Genomic DNA, 15,099 nt, shown 5'->3' with positions numbered 1-15,099 from the left:
AAAAAATAACTATTTTTAATAACTGAACTATCTATAGAGGACAAATCTGTCGCATTGTAACGACCGATTTGTCGTATAAATACGTATAAATTCGACAACGTCAACGGTAATAAGCTGATTAAAGGGTAACTTCTGGTAATGTGGACCACTCCCATATATTAGAATATACTTGACATATGGCATCGCCGCCTTGATATATGTTTTTCAAATTAGTAAAAACAAAACATAAATATGATAATGAATACCTAACTGCAATATTGAAAATTTAATTAAATTCTTATTGTAAATATGCTATTTGAACATTTTTAGCAGAAGAGTCGAACACTTTCTTGTTCTTAATTTTAAAAAATTCGTCTGGTTCTATATTTTCTACAACAAAAATATACATTTGGATGTAATAACAATCTGTTAATTTGGAATATAGAGCAAGTGATGTAAATGTGGTATATCCATTTGTTTTTGGAGTGTCGAACTTGTATTATTTATCCGATTAAACTGAAATTTAACCATTAACATGCTACGTGTGTTGTACATTAAGGAATCTATAATAAATATTATACCCATTTTTAAGAGATTTTTTGCAAATATTTATAATTCCATAAAAGATGATTCCAGAAAATGTGCAGGTAATGTGGTATACCATATGATGTTAATGTGGTATAGTAAATTTCCTTTTTTAATTGATTGTCTATTTTAATTTATTGATTTTAATGAATGTGAATTAGATCGAGATTCACGTCTGTTAACATTTTTAACGGATACGTTGAATGGAACACTTTTTTATTATATAATCATGCCAAGGCATAGCAGTACAAAATCTTTTAAAATACTTGAAACTGAGGTTTGCATGCTTATAACTCGCGAAATATGAACATATTGCATATAATTTAAATTCATTCCTATAAAATGAAGTCTTCTTGTCAAAATCTTAAAATATTGGTAATAAATATAAAGTTGGCTGAAGCTGTGATGGTGGTAATGTAGAAAAATGGGCAAAAAAGGGTTGAAGCCGACGTGTTTTTTTGTGTTCGTTCCTGATTTGTGGCTAAACTACACAACGCAGGCATATGTGATCAGTGACTATGTTGTAGAATACTCCATGGACAATATTGTTCTAATATATGACTTTTCGATAGAATCACTGCATCCACCCAAAACGTATGCTGACATTTTGAATCCGGATTTTCGGTGTTTTTTGAATTTTTCTTATTATCAAGACGTGCAACCAGATAATGGACTAAACTGATTATAGGATTGTAGAACTCGTGATTTTGCTTCGTTTAGTGTATTTCTCATGAATGTGCTCACCGTAGCTTATTTGCAATTGAGTTCCAAAGATGAACATTTGGTGCGTAAATTTTTATAAAAAAACTGTTTTTTGAGTCTAAATTTTAGAAGGTCCACTCAAATGCCGTTGAACCCCGCGTGATTTTAGCTTTTTTACGTCCGAATCTAATGAGGCCAGCTATGTTCAATTCCGCCCAATAAAACGGCGAATGTAGGTGTACTTTTGTGTATTTTCATAGGAGATTACTGAAGTCTGATGCCCATAAATATATATATATATATATATATGTTTCGCCATTTTTAACGTTAAAACTCTAATTAGATGAGTCTACCGATATTTTACAATCATTTAAAAGAACTTGCAGAAGAAAGCGTCGAATATTTTAGAAGATTAAGTCATAACCGTATTTCCTTAACAATACTAAAAAAATCGAAAATTCAAAAAACGTTTCGTTTTAATTAAAAGATTAATATATTTTATTTTCAGATATCTTCATGCTTCTATTTGTTTTTCGCGACAATTGAATTGTAATTCAATGTGATTTGACAAGTATGTAAAGAAAACAAATGTCTTTAACCATTTGTGAAAAAATTCGCGAATTACAACAAATAGGAATTCATTTAATTTATATTTGTAATACGATGTTTAAAATCGCTATAACTTTTGTGCGCAGCATCCGAATTTGTGACCGCGAACAGATTTCGAATCAGCATATTTTTCTTAACCTATGTATAGAAAATAATGAATGTGCTCGCAAAAAAATTGTATTTTCCATATCTACTATGTTATTGAGACAATGTCTTTTTATTTAATAACGCTGTTATACCGACAATACCAAAAAAGAAAATGGTAGTTCACATTACCGGACGTTCCTCATAGGAGATTAGGGTTTGCATAGTAAAGTTTACTAGGGTTTGCATAGTATATATATATATAGCCATTTTTAACGTCGAAACTCTAATTAGATGAATCTACCGATATTTAACAATCATTTAAAAGAATTTGCAGAAGAAAGCGTCGAATATTTTAGAAGATTAAGGCATAACCGTATTTCCTTAATAATACTAAAAAAACGTTGACAATTTTCACGAGGTCCATACGAGGTCGATCTACAAAATCAGAACATTCTCAGCCTTTGCATAGTATATATATATAGCCATTTTTAACGTCGAAACTCTAATTAGATGAATCTACCGATATTTAACAATCATTTAAAAGAATTTGCAGAACAAACATCGATTTTTCGAAGATTAAGGCATAACCGTATTTCCTTATTAAATTTAAAAAACGAAAAATTTTCACGAGGTCCATACGAGGTCGATCTACAAAATCAGAACATTCTCAGCCTTATTCTGGACATGAATTCCTCGTGAAATTGTTTCCTCTTCCCTTTAAAGTTATTCTGTACAACAACTCACATCGATTTTTCGTATTTTCGCTTTCCCCTTATTCTGAATGAAATTTAAAAGCGAAAAATTCGTTATGGGGAAAAATTAGTAGTTCCCAATATGCGTGATGAGCTTCTTAACCAACGTCGAAATGCGTGGCATAATAGTGAGAGCGTAGGTTCAACTTCTGATTTTCCCTTTCATTTCAAAACTTCGATCATTAAGCTCGGCTCGACAAAGAAAAAGTAAATCAAATCATACAAGGATCATTGCCCTTACAGTCAAAACTCAAACAAAAATTATGGAAGAAAAGCAATAAAGCTACAAAATATTTTTTTTCAAATATATCGTCTGCCTGATTTGCGCGATGAGCCACTTATCATTTCTTAGAAAATATAGACATTACAATTATTTATATCCATGAGAAAGAAAAACAATAAAGCTAAAAAAGATTGTTTTTATATCCTCCACCATAGTATGGAGGGTATATTAATTTTGTCATTCCGTTTGTAACTCATCGAAATATTCATTTCCGACCCTATTAAGTATATATATTCTTGATCAGGGTGAAATTCTAAGACGATCTAGCCCTGTCCGTCCGTCTGTTGTAATCACGCTATCTTCTGAAGGAATTGAGATAGGGTGCTGAAATTTTGCATAGGGTTGTCTTTTGTCTGCAGGCAGGTCAAGTTCGAAGATGGGATATATCGGTCCACGCTTAGGCATAGCTCCCATAAAAGGGTACCCGCCAAATTTCGATATTTTGGGGTTCTTGAGCGCGTTTTTCAGCCGAATTCGCTGAAATGTGCTACATTGAGTTCTTATTGGGTACTAAATGTCTCCACAAAAAATTATAAATATAGGTCCACTTTTAACGGTACCTCCCAATTTTCAGTATTTTGGGGGTTTTGATCGTATTTTTCCGCCGAATTAGCTGTTATTTAGTATTTTGAGTTCATAATAGGTACCAAATCTCTCCACAAAAAATTATGAATATAGGTCCATTTTTTCGGATTGCCCCCATATAAGCGTACCCCCAATTTTCAGTATTTTGGGGTTCTTGAGCGCGTTTTTCAACCGAATTTGCTGCAATTTGGTATTTTGTAGTCGTATATGGTAACAAATCACTCTACCAAAAATTATTAATATTCGACCTCTTTTTGTGGTAGTCCCCATATAACCCCCATTTTTATATTAAAATAGTTATCTGATTTGTTCCGCGTTTTGAGTTTGGTTCTAAGACTCTATTGTAATCATTCCACCTGCGGAGGTAAAAAAATTAGAACGTAAGGTTCGATAATGAACTATAGCCGCATTTAGACCTAGCCCCTGTGTGGAGGTTTCAGAAGGAGTGGACCGATATTCCACATCTTCGAATTTGAATTATCAATTAAAAATTTCTGAAATTTGTATTATGGTTTACATTATGGTTTACATAATCCGTTTTTAGACATGTCGGTCCACTTTTTGGTATGTTCCCTATATTTTCATTTCTAATACCTGTCAGTATATCTATGGTGGAGGGTATCCAAAGTTCGGCCCGGCCGAACTTAACGCTTTTTCACTTGTTTTTTTTTCAAATAGAGCATCTGCCTGATTTGCGTGATGAGTCACTTATCATTAATACGTATATTTAAACATGGCGAAAAAAATGTTAAAAAAGACACACTTTCGAAAATTAGTAAAAAAAGAACTAACCCATATAATCCACTACAAAACAGTTTTTGAAGAAACATATTTAACAAGTGGAGCTTAGTAATTGAACTACGTCAATGAAACTAACTAATAATTAGACTATGTTTTTGGACGGAGCTAAAAAATTAACCTGATAAAACCAGAAATTTTTCATCCAAATCTTAAATTTAATTCTAAAACTTAAACATTTTATTAATACATAAATATTTTTTTATTGTTTTCTAGCAGTGGTATTGCCATTTTTGGTGTCCTTTTAAGAGGTCGGCGCGTAAATTATTTGAACAATGTTATGTGCCGATGGGCTTAATAATTATACCACGCCTATGAGCTGAGTTTAAGACTAGAAGTACGTATATGGGCGGAGCTTACGAATTAAACCAATCATATGGACATGGTTTAAAATTATAACACAGCTATAATTAAACTACGTATATGGACGAAGCTTAAGAATTAGACCAGTTCTATGGGCGGAGCTTAAGAACTAGATCACTCCTATGTGCGGATTTTAAAAATTAGAACACACTTATATTAATTAAATTAAACTATGTATTTGGGCGGAGTTTAATAATTACACTGTAAAACATTTTTCAACCTGAAAATATTGAACCAATCGGGACCGTCAAAATTTGAAAGCTTATGATGGTACCAATTGTATGTTGATACAAAATTGTATGGTATTTAAAAAGCATACAATTTTCTATGGACATACAATTGGTTCATTTTCACTATAACAATGTGAAAAAGTCACCCTATCCAAACGGGTCATTAATTGTTGGTCGAGTTAAAATCAAATTTGGAATTAATAACACGTTCTATGCATAAAATCTATATGCATAAAATCATAAAAGCTTCGAAAATTTATATTTTTGACAGATGTGTCATTTTGAGTATGGTATTAATATTTCGAAAAATATATACACCCTTATTACGGTAGGCGTAGTCGTTGTACGGCAGCTCTCGTAGGCGTAGTCGAATGTGTTGCCGTAGTCGTTTTTGGTCGGAATTGTGTAAAATTTACGACAACACCAATTTTTTAATAGATTTTTCTTTACTCTGTTACAAAACCGAAGCAAAAATTTTACTTTTAGAACCCTTTTTATATTGTATTGGAAAAGTTATGTCATTTAGTATGTTTTCTAATTCATTATCTGGTAGGTGTAATTCTTATGAATATTGAGAAATGCACTAAAATAAAGTCTAATGTAACAGTTAATCAGTAAATATTGTTGAAATGCAATTTTAACACCTTTTTATATTTGTTGTATGCTGCCGTCAAAAGAATCTTGAACGATAAATTTGTCGTATTGTAACGACTTTCATAACACCGATTTGTCGTATAATTGCGACAGGGCTCAATCATCGACACGACAACGCCAACCCTAATAAGGGTGATATTTCGAAAAACACCTTTAAACAAAAACCCTAGCTAATAATTCAAAACACAGCAAGGAATTTTTTTCTACCATCATAAACTTTCAGACTTTAATAGGAATTGTTTGTGTCTTTTTAACCCTACGGTCAATAACCGGGTACATTTGTACCTTTTTTCGAATAAAAATGCTGTAAAATTTTCAATAGTGGAGATATTTGGATCAAATTTTGAGGAATCATTGTTGAGGTATTTTCACCCATAATTGAAGAAAAAATATAAATATTTTCAATATATATAATTTTTATAATTTTTTAAACTTATTACCTACGTAGATCAATAACCGTGGTACATTTGTACCCACCTAAAGATAACGCTGTATCGTGGGGTTTTTTGTTTTAAATTAGTCTGTACGGATCTGATCTAAATGTTGGAACTCTAAATTATATATACATTAAACGAATTGATTTATTACGAATCTAATTTGACGTACATATATAAACTAACATAAAATAACGCTTTAAAGTATTAAAGTATGTTAAAAATGCGCAAATCACATCTCTAAAATCATAAAATGTGAATAATCGACAATAATAACTGTATAAGCACCTGTATACCAAAGGAAAATCAAGGTAGTTTCTGACTTCCACGAACCACCCTGATGGGCCTGTGTTGTCTAGGGCCACAAAAATTTGCAGAGGAATTGGGTAACACCTAAATAAGATCCCTATCAAAAAATAATTAAAAAAGCTTAACCCATTCGAAAGCTACAACGAAATTATTATGATTGTTTTAGATAGAGTATAATTTAAACATGGATTTAAATATACATTCTTTTAATGTATATATAATTTTTAATTTCCTACATCTAGACCAGATCCGTACAGACTAATTTAAAACAAAAAACCGCACGATAGTCCAATTTTTTAATGAATTACAGCGCTATCTTTAGATGGGTACAAATGTACTACGGTTATTGATCTACGTATACTTTTTTGGTTATTGACCGTAGGGTTAATAGGGCGGCAAGGAATTTTCTTCTACCATCATAAACTTTCAGATTTTAATAGGAATTTTTAGTGTCCTTTTAATAGGGCGGTGTCTGAGATTAACAATTACACCACGCCTATGAGCGGGCTTAAGACTAGAACCCCTATAGGAGAATTTCAAGAATTAGAATACACCCAAGAGCGGAGATTAAGAATTAGACCAAAAATAATCGTCGGCACATCGATGGGCAGAATTTATTAATTAGGCTACGACTATGAACGGATAAGAATTAAACTACATATATGGTAGGAGATTAATAATTAAAACACGCCTATGAGTGGAGGTAAATAATTAGACCAGTCCCATGTGCGGAGTTTAAGATTTGGACTACTCCTATGGCTGATTTTAAGAATTATAAGACAACTATTAGCGGAGATTAAATAAACCATGTGATGTTCCGAAAGGTAGAGCTTAATATTTAAACCACTCTTATGAGTTATACCAGGTAAATGGACGTAGTTTAAGAACACGCCCATGGACGGATTTTAAGAATTAAAACACTCATATGTGCGGAGGTAAATAATAAGACCTGTTCCATGGGCTTTAGAATTAGATTGCTTCTATAGGCGGTGTTTATGAATTTGAAGAATTAGAGATTAAATAAGCCATGTGATGTGCCAGCCAATGGATCGAGCTTAATAATTACACCACGCTTATAAGTTTAAGAAATAAACTATGGCCAAGAATTATAAAACCAGCTACAGAATCTACCCCAACAGCCAGTTTATTATTAAGTTGCACTACTCATTTAAAAATACAATTATATTAGATTTTATAAGTTCTACATTCATAAAAAAATCTACATTAGAGTACACATAATTAAAATCAATACACATAATTAAAATCAATACACATTTTACTGAGTGGATCTCCCATAGAATAATTTGTGTGATGAAATCGGAGTTTACGAAAATTAAGAGTTTACGGAGATTACGAATTAAAGCATTCCCATGGCGGAGTGAAAATTAGACTACTCCAAATGGCGGAGTTTAAGAATTAAACAATAGGTAGTGCCGATGTGCACACTTATTATAAATGTTATTTGCAATGTTCCAATTCGACAATTCCGTTTAAAACATACTAAACGTTTATGGAACATGAAAGTGAGGCGGAATTTTATATAGAGCGACTGAACTATCTCAAAACATGATGGCACATGCGGTTGTGCCCATCAAAATACCAATTACGCTACAGGTTGCAATGAGGTGTGTGTGTGCAAATTTTCAAAGTTTTACTTTAAATATTGCGAACTCTACTGTGATTTCAACGGACGGTCATGTCAAAGCGACGTGGAATTTCACTTGAATTAAGAATATATGTGTATATGGTATATCCGACGAATATTTAGATGTGTTGCAGACGTAATGACATATTATGGTGGAGGGTATTATAATTAATAAAACAACGGCGACCACTTTATTTTATTGTATTTTTTATTATTAAACATTAATAGTGTTGCTGCTACACGCTATTTACATACATAGTTCAGTGTAATGTTGTACAAATGAATTTTATTCATGTCGGTACAAAACAAATGTATGTGAACTGTAAAAATAATGCCAAAATTCCATCTTAAGTACAGTAATGTTTTTCAACGTAAATATTGTAAATAATAATAATAATTGAGACTTATAATTCAAAATTATTTAGATATATACAGGATGAAGTGACTTCAATTGAATTTGATTATTTACATTACATGAATTTCTGTGTGGTGCTTGCAATCATTAGCCAATGTATGGGCCACCTCTGGATCAGCGCATTGTATGGTTAAATGCTTCTGAACTATATTCAAAGCAAACGACAGCTTTGGATGCCCACAAAATCGAATGCAAAGCTCATCGATGATGACAACAATGTAAATCTTTCATCGCTTCTTCGAAATAAACCTTAATATTAAATTACATCTAAGAATTCCTTCGCTACATATTTTAGATACATAGTTATTTTGTATATATACATATAGTAGGTCTGCGTGTATTTATGTATGAATATATATTATTAACTATTCGTAACATTAATGAACAATTTTCTAAAAATTCAGTCTTTAACTTAACTCTTTAAACAATTTTTAATTTGATTTGTGAATAAATCGAGGAGAAACAATTTCAATGGAGTCGAAAACTCGTTTAATTATGCGCGTAGTTGTTTCAATCATTTGGGGATTTACTTTCTTGTGAATGGTTTTCAGTGGCAACTTCTCGGATGTACTAGTGAATATCTGTGATGCACTTTCAAATTTGTCCCGCCCCTTGGCGACTTTGGACACACTTTAAATTTACAATTTTATATTTTACAATATGGTTCCGGATATAGAGTTTTAATGTACAGTCATATGGTGTATTAAAGCAATTAGATTCACGCTTATCTTTTTCTATAACAATGTAATTCTGATTTTCAAGGCACATTTTTGAAATAATAAATTGTTGTCTTAAGCTATTTGTGTTACCGTATTGGTTGTACTTAAAAACTATGTTCTACTTTTACGATGTAATATATATCCTTCGAAATCAACTAGAATGGAGAGTGCATCGATTCTGTTATATCGGAATATTCAGAGAAATCCAAATGGCAACTTTTATTTTGGGAAATCCAGGAGGACACGCAAAGCTGAGTACAGAACCTATCCCTACTTGATCAGAATTGCATATTTTTAATTACGGGCAAAATTTAATTAAAATGGAATACATCATTAATTCCACAATTTACGAACGACTTGGAAGCTACTTCAGGTCTTCGACTTTATGGTTTCATTATCTTTTGTAAAGACTAGCTGTTGCTATTTTGTTGAGTAAATTGTCACAACTGTGGAGTTATCATTAGGATTCTGCCTAAAAGTATTATGAGGTTGTTTTCGACTACCGATATTGGAAGATAGATTGTTGCAATTATCTCCTGGGTTGGTGATGTGCTATATATTGTTGAAGTTATGTATAAAATGATTCCTACTTGTTTTAGCCACATTTTTGGTGGTTATAGCTGGTTCACTAAGTAGTTGTTTACCCCCGCGTAGAATGCCCCACCATGCTGGCACGGTCAGTGACCACCAGGAACTTGGTAATCACCGTTCTGAAGAGTGTGTTGTTGACCCATAACCACTGCCGTAGGTGCCGGAAGAGCGTCGGAAGAAGCCCAGCGTGTCTAATGCTTTAATGGTTCGTCGTATCAATTCATCCTTGTACTTCCATATGGTTTTGTCCTCCTCGGAGTTTTCCCTGAATTCTTCGCAAGACTTCTTTAGGGTGTTGACACAGTCCGCCCGATAGTGTTGCAAGTGGGCATCTTTAGTATCTACGGGATAGGATTTGCACACACCTCCCAGACATGCCAATGGGAAATGATTGTGCAGTGTCAGCACCTTCTCGGGATTGTGAAAACATTTGACATACTGGTTTGGTTTCGTGTAGTTCTTCGCCCGGTAGACGTGCTGCAGCATGTGCATATATTTCGGTATGTCCTTGTGCCAACCATGTTCATGCTGCTGGTCATCCAGGAAGTACACGTTGCGAAAATTGAAACTGTGATATCCCTCTGGCCGAACTTTAAGGGAATCTGGAACAACTTTAGCCATTAGTTCCGACCATAAAACAAAATTGCCCTTCGGCATTATAACTTCGTCTATGTCCAGCAGCGCAATATAATCGTAAAGATACAGATTCTTGTACAAACAATCGTTGTAGGGTATCACTTCATTCTGCCGCTTGTGGTTTGTCTTTTTGGTTAGGTAGAGATGCTGAAAACCCGGCACGTTAGGTTGTCCGCCGGGCAAGGTCAGGGGTATAACCCTCACTTTTCCTTCTTGCTCGTAGTGATTTAGCACCTTTGAAATATTTGGATGTACTTGTAGATTGTAGAAGAATATTTTGTCAGCGCCTAGCATGTTCAAGAGTTCTATCCACTCGATTAGACGCACCGACAAATCGTCGTACAGGAAGTCCAATCCCTTGACGCAGACCGCAAAACCTTTTTTCTGGTCATCAGGGGGTCGATTGTATATAACTCTTAAATTGTTTGTGGCTGTATCACACTCCTTTTCCACCATCGACACTGAACTGGGCACAACACCGTGGAAGGGTTTAGGTATTTGACATGCGATCAAATATGGTTGGTAGATGCCTTGTTTGTAGTTACCCCATTTGTTGTACCAGATGTACTTGTACTCGTAAGTCTTGACGATGAATGGTTCCTTTTGGCCGTCGAACCAGAACTGACAGTAAGTTTTTACTTTCGGTTCGATGCGATCAATCATTCCTAGAATTCGTACTGTGGGGCCCAAGAGTGAATTCTTTCGAATGTCGTAGTATGCCCCGAATAGTTGGAATGTCCCATTACTGGTCCGCATCGTTTGCCAGTATATGTTATTGAATTCCAGCTCAAATATCGATGGGTACTTTGCACACGTGGATGATTTCTGTTGGAGAAAATTCTTGTTTTTACTCCAGTATGCTATCGGTAGCGACGGTATCCTAGATTCAACATCCCTCACAAGTTGATCATCGTCCATAGCTGGAATAAAATAAAAACAAATTGACGAAATATAATACATATGTATTTTTTAAAAAATACGGCTCCCGTCGTTGGTGACAGTCTGCAAACTGGTAACAACGGGCGAAGTAATGTTGTATCTTACCGGTTCTATTGTCTATCAGTATTTCGGACGGATCGAAACGGTCTGTTGTTGTCGAAGTCGTCTCGGCGTACCTTAGGACATCCTTTTGTAGCAGTATGCGACCGCTCAAGGGTACGGAAACATACTCTTGAGGCACAATGTTGGTACCGTGCATTTTGAACACGCCTATTATCACAAAGGACCAAACGCAGAGCGTAAATAGGACTTTCAAAATAACTTTTGTCCGTGCCATGATGATATACTCAAATATGTCAGCACCTGGCTTGTTTCGGTAGGTACCCTTAGATAGGTTTTATCGGGAATCTAGCGGCATATGGTCCGCAAGTCGCAGGGTTTCACTCTTTTTGTAATTTCTCGGTGAGAGCCTTCAATGAAAGTAAATGTAATTAATAAGCTTATTGGAGTAAATAGCATGCCACACATATTAAAATATACAAAATGAGCTTAAACATAAAAAAACATTTTGCATTTGTGCAAAACATTTCATCTAATTCATGTAAGTATGTGCATCTGTTCTTCTTTGTCCGCCAAAGCTTTAGTGGATAACTGTGTGTTGTCTGACCGGTTCATGTACTGTTACTCGTATGTTTATCATTAGATTAAGTCTTGCTCCTCATGACGTTCGTCCTGTACAATTTTTTGTTCTATAGCGGCTTTTCCGGCTTAGCTTCGATCGTATAGGTCGAAAGCAAGTAATATCGGTTATTCATTCGCATGCATCGTGCTTTCTCTTATGATTCAAACTAGTTGCATTGGCTTGTGCTTTACAACAGAGATGCGACTGAAAAAGAATTATTTCTCAGGACAGGCAGCGAACAGAAACGTATGCAATTTCTTGCATCAGTGAGTTATCGTAGCGCCCTGTTCCAGTGGGGAGTTATCATGCCCGCCATCAAAAATAAGGACTTTTCTTTAATTACAAACATTAACAAGCATTGGTATTGATTTACCAGCCCATTGAAAATCTTGAAAAATTAAAATCGAGAATGGGGGGTTCCCTTAATTGAAAAATTGTTGGCAAACTTTACTTCTGACCGATACCAGTTAGAAGTTGATGAATACCATTGAGTCATTGACTTTGGTTCATTGATAAAACTGGCGAACATAGATTGCTAAACCGGTTACTGATTTCAAGTTCAAATGATGTTTCGCCATTTGGATATGGTGTTGTGTTTTAAGAATAAAATCCAACAATAATGGTTTAACTCCAGCTAAGATATTATACACAGATGTGTCTTATTCTGAACGACTCGAGTATTGTGCAGATTTGTTCTTAACATATTTGGGCCTCCTTGTAAAAAAGCCACAACGATATGACGTGTTTTAAGAAAAATAATTTTAAAATAGAAGATAATATGACCCATGTTGCTCAATTTTAGACCTAAGAAAATCAAGCCAAATAATTAGTCGATTTAGTGACAACTTCAACATTACGGATAGCCTACGTTTATATGAAAGTAGTAAGGTTTTATCTGAATGCCATCGTCAACTATTATGTATGTTCCTATTTACACAAATAACACACTCAAAATTACACCATTAGACAAGCTATACCGCCGGTAGCACAAAGCGGTAGTGGAATCCAATGGGGAGACCAAATATAAGTTTTTGCCTGTAGCATCGATGACCACGCCCTGAGCGCTTTATATAGTGAAAAAATACAAGAATTACATTTTACTAAATGAAACTTCAGTTGGCACCATAAACAAACATAGTGTTTGTACGTCTGGCGGCACTGGACCAATACACCCAACTGGGCAGGCTGTCATGCATGAAAGTCAATGCAGTCATGGATAAATTGCTGACCAATTGAAATAACTGCCGTCTATGACAATGGAAACAAATAATTTCAAGGGTCGAATATTTTCATATGAACTGTAAACTGCGATAATCCAACGAGGTTACGCACCTAGTAAGTGGGTTGAGGATGTTCGTATATGTATATCCAAATTTTATTCATACCAACGCAATTAGCCACTGATCATTTTATGACAATAAAGGAACATCTTATCGATGCTAAGCTCATTTGCAAGGCTTCGTAAAATTACTCTACACACGTTTACCTAGTTGATAATAGCGTCATTTGTTTCACAAATGTCTGATGCAGCTTCATGTAACTGAGACCGACACGTCAAACAACACAACAAAACATACGCAATAATTCAAAAAGAAAATGGTGAATAAAGAGATTAGTTTTTACCGTAATAACAAAATGAAAAAAGCACGATGTTAGTTACATATGAGGGCTTAAAATAAAGTATATATCCAAAGTTGAACAGGCGTTGTTATTGAAAGTCTGACCATGCTATGCCGTATACAGTTTCATGGGAGTCGACAACTATTTAGACTCGTCTACATTTAAATGCAGCGGAAAAGCGGCGATAGCAGAACGGCAAGTTTCATAGCAAACGAACCTATATCCACTTACTGTTAAGCGCTTCAATCTCATGAGATTTCAGTTGGACACGGTAGGGTACTACCTCCCTTTAGTCGATTAACAAATAAGGATATATATATATATATATATTGTGGACATTCAGTTTGCTAGACATTCGTAATTCTGACAAAATGTACTTAGGATGGTATGCAGAGTTTTTGATTTACTTCAATGCTGTCAGCTACCATATAACGATTTCACATTCGTCAACTCATCCATAAAAAGGCCAATGCTAAAGTACATAAGCAATACTCGACACTAAACATTTAATGGCATAATATTTTAATACCCGCCACCATAAGGTGGGGTTATAATTAATTCTTCATTCCGTTGCAATAGCTCGAAATATACCTTGGAGGTTCCATCAAGTATATTTTCTGGATCAGATTCTGTCGATTTAGACATGTTTCCGTCTATCTGTTGAAATCACGTCAGAGATCACAATTTTTAGAGTCTTAAAAGTGTACATATAGGTTGATGCTCCCTAATGATTTGTGATATTCACATTTATTAAATGTAATCTCCAATGAAAGGTAGTAGGTAGAGCGATACACTTCATAGTAAAGCACTTTAAATCTCTGGAGTAAATATGGATATACCTTTGGTAGGTATTTCAACGTTTCTTTCAACATGTACTTTGGATGACTTCCAGACGTGTTCATTTACTTCTCTGGTGTCAGCAACAATGCACCCAGTCCACTATTCTACCTCCGCCGTTCGTCAATTCATCCATTCAAAGGCCAATGCCAAAGTAAATAAGCAAACACACGGCACTAAACATTTAATGCGGTAATATTTTTATTAATTATAGACTCTAAACACATGACAGTGACGATCCATAAATGGGAAGGTGCACAGATGAGCAGCGGGACAGGGGTAGACTAGTCAATAGAGTCACGGTCAAACTTCACAATTACGTTTGCATGTTCTTTTTTGTGGTTAGTGCCAGTGGTATATAATTCCTACGTAGATAAAAAGCATGCTAGTAGTGTCATACTGTTTATAAACAACGTTTAATATGAATAATAGGGATAGTTCGCCATGCAATTGGCCACCAATAAATTAATATAAATCTAAATCTACGTTAGATTTTCACTATATGGTTAGTAATAGCTAGAGCGTCAGTTTGTGTGTGTTTGCATCCAGAAAGAATGTTATGTGGCTAATGTGTTTCATCTGACATTTGTCTTCCGAAAAGTGTAGCTCATTCGGATGTTTTTTAATTACAATACAGCAATCAGG

At 34.5% G+C, this 15,099-nt stretch overlaps 1 protein-coding gene across 1 annotated transcript; it reads right to left on the bottom strand.

The window, feature by feature from the left end:
- Positions 1–9,776: 9,776 nt before the first annotated feature.
- LOC133338877 (uncharacterized) lies at positions 9,777–11,652 on the bottom strand. The gene is made up of 2 exons (XM_061547000.1): positions 11,421–11,652; positions 9,777–11,296 (listed from the first exon to the last, which is right to left on the bottom strand). The coding sequence occupies exons 1-2, from the start codon at positions 11,650–11,652 to the stop codon at positions 9,852–9,854; spliced, it is 1,677 nt and encodes a 558-aa protein (XP_061402984.1). The 3' UTR covers positions 9,777–9,851.
- Between the last annotated feature and the right edge of the window lie 3,447 nt (positions 11,653–15,099).

The sequence above is a fragment of the Musca vetustissima genome, unplaced genomic scaffold, assembly GCF_032173495.1.
Source record: "Musca vetustissima isolate MV318-11 ecotype Yass unplaced genomic scaffold, APGP_CSIRO_Mvet_v1 utg704, whole genome shotgun sequence".
Classification (NCBI taxonomy): Eukaryota; Metazoa; Arthropoda; class Insecta; order Diptera; family Muscidae; genus Musca; species Musca vetustissima.
This window is presented reverse-complemented; position numbering and strand designations above follow the sequence as displayed.

Coding starts and splice junctions, on each gene's coding strand:
- LOC133338877 (XM_061547000.1), bottom strand. CDS start 11,652: ATGGCACGGACAAAAGTTATTTTGAAAGTCCTATTTACGCTCTGCGTT. Junction 11,297..11,420: donor ACTGATAGACAATAGAACCG/GTAAGATACAAC, acceptor ATTTTATTCCAG/CTATGGACGATGATCAACTT.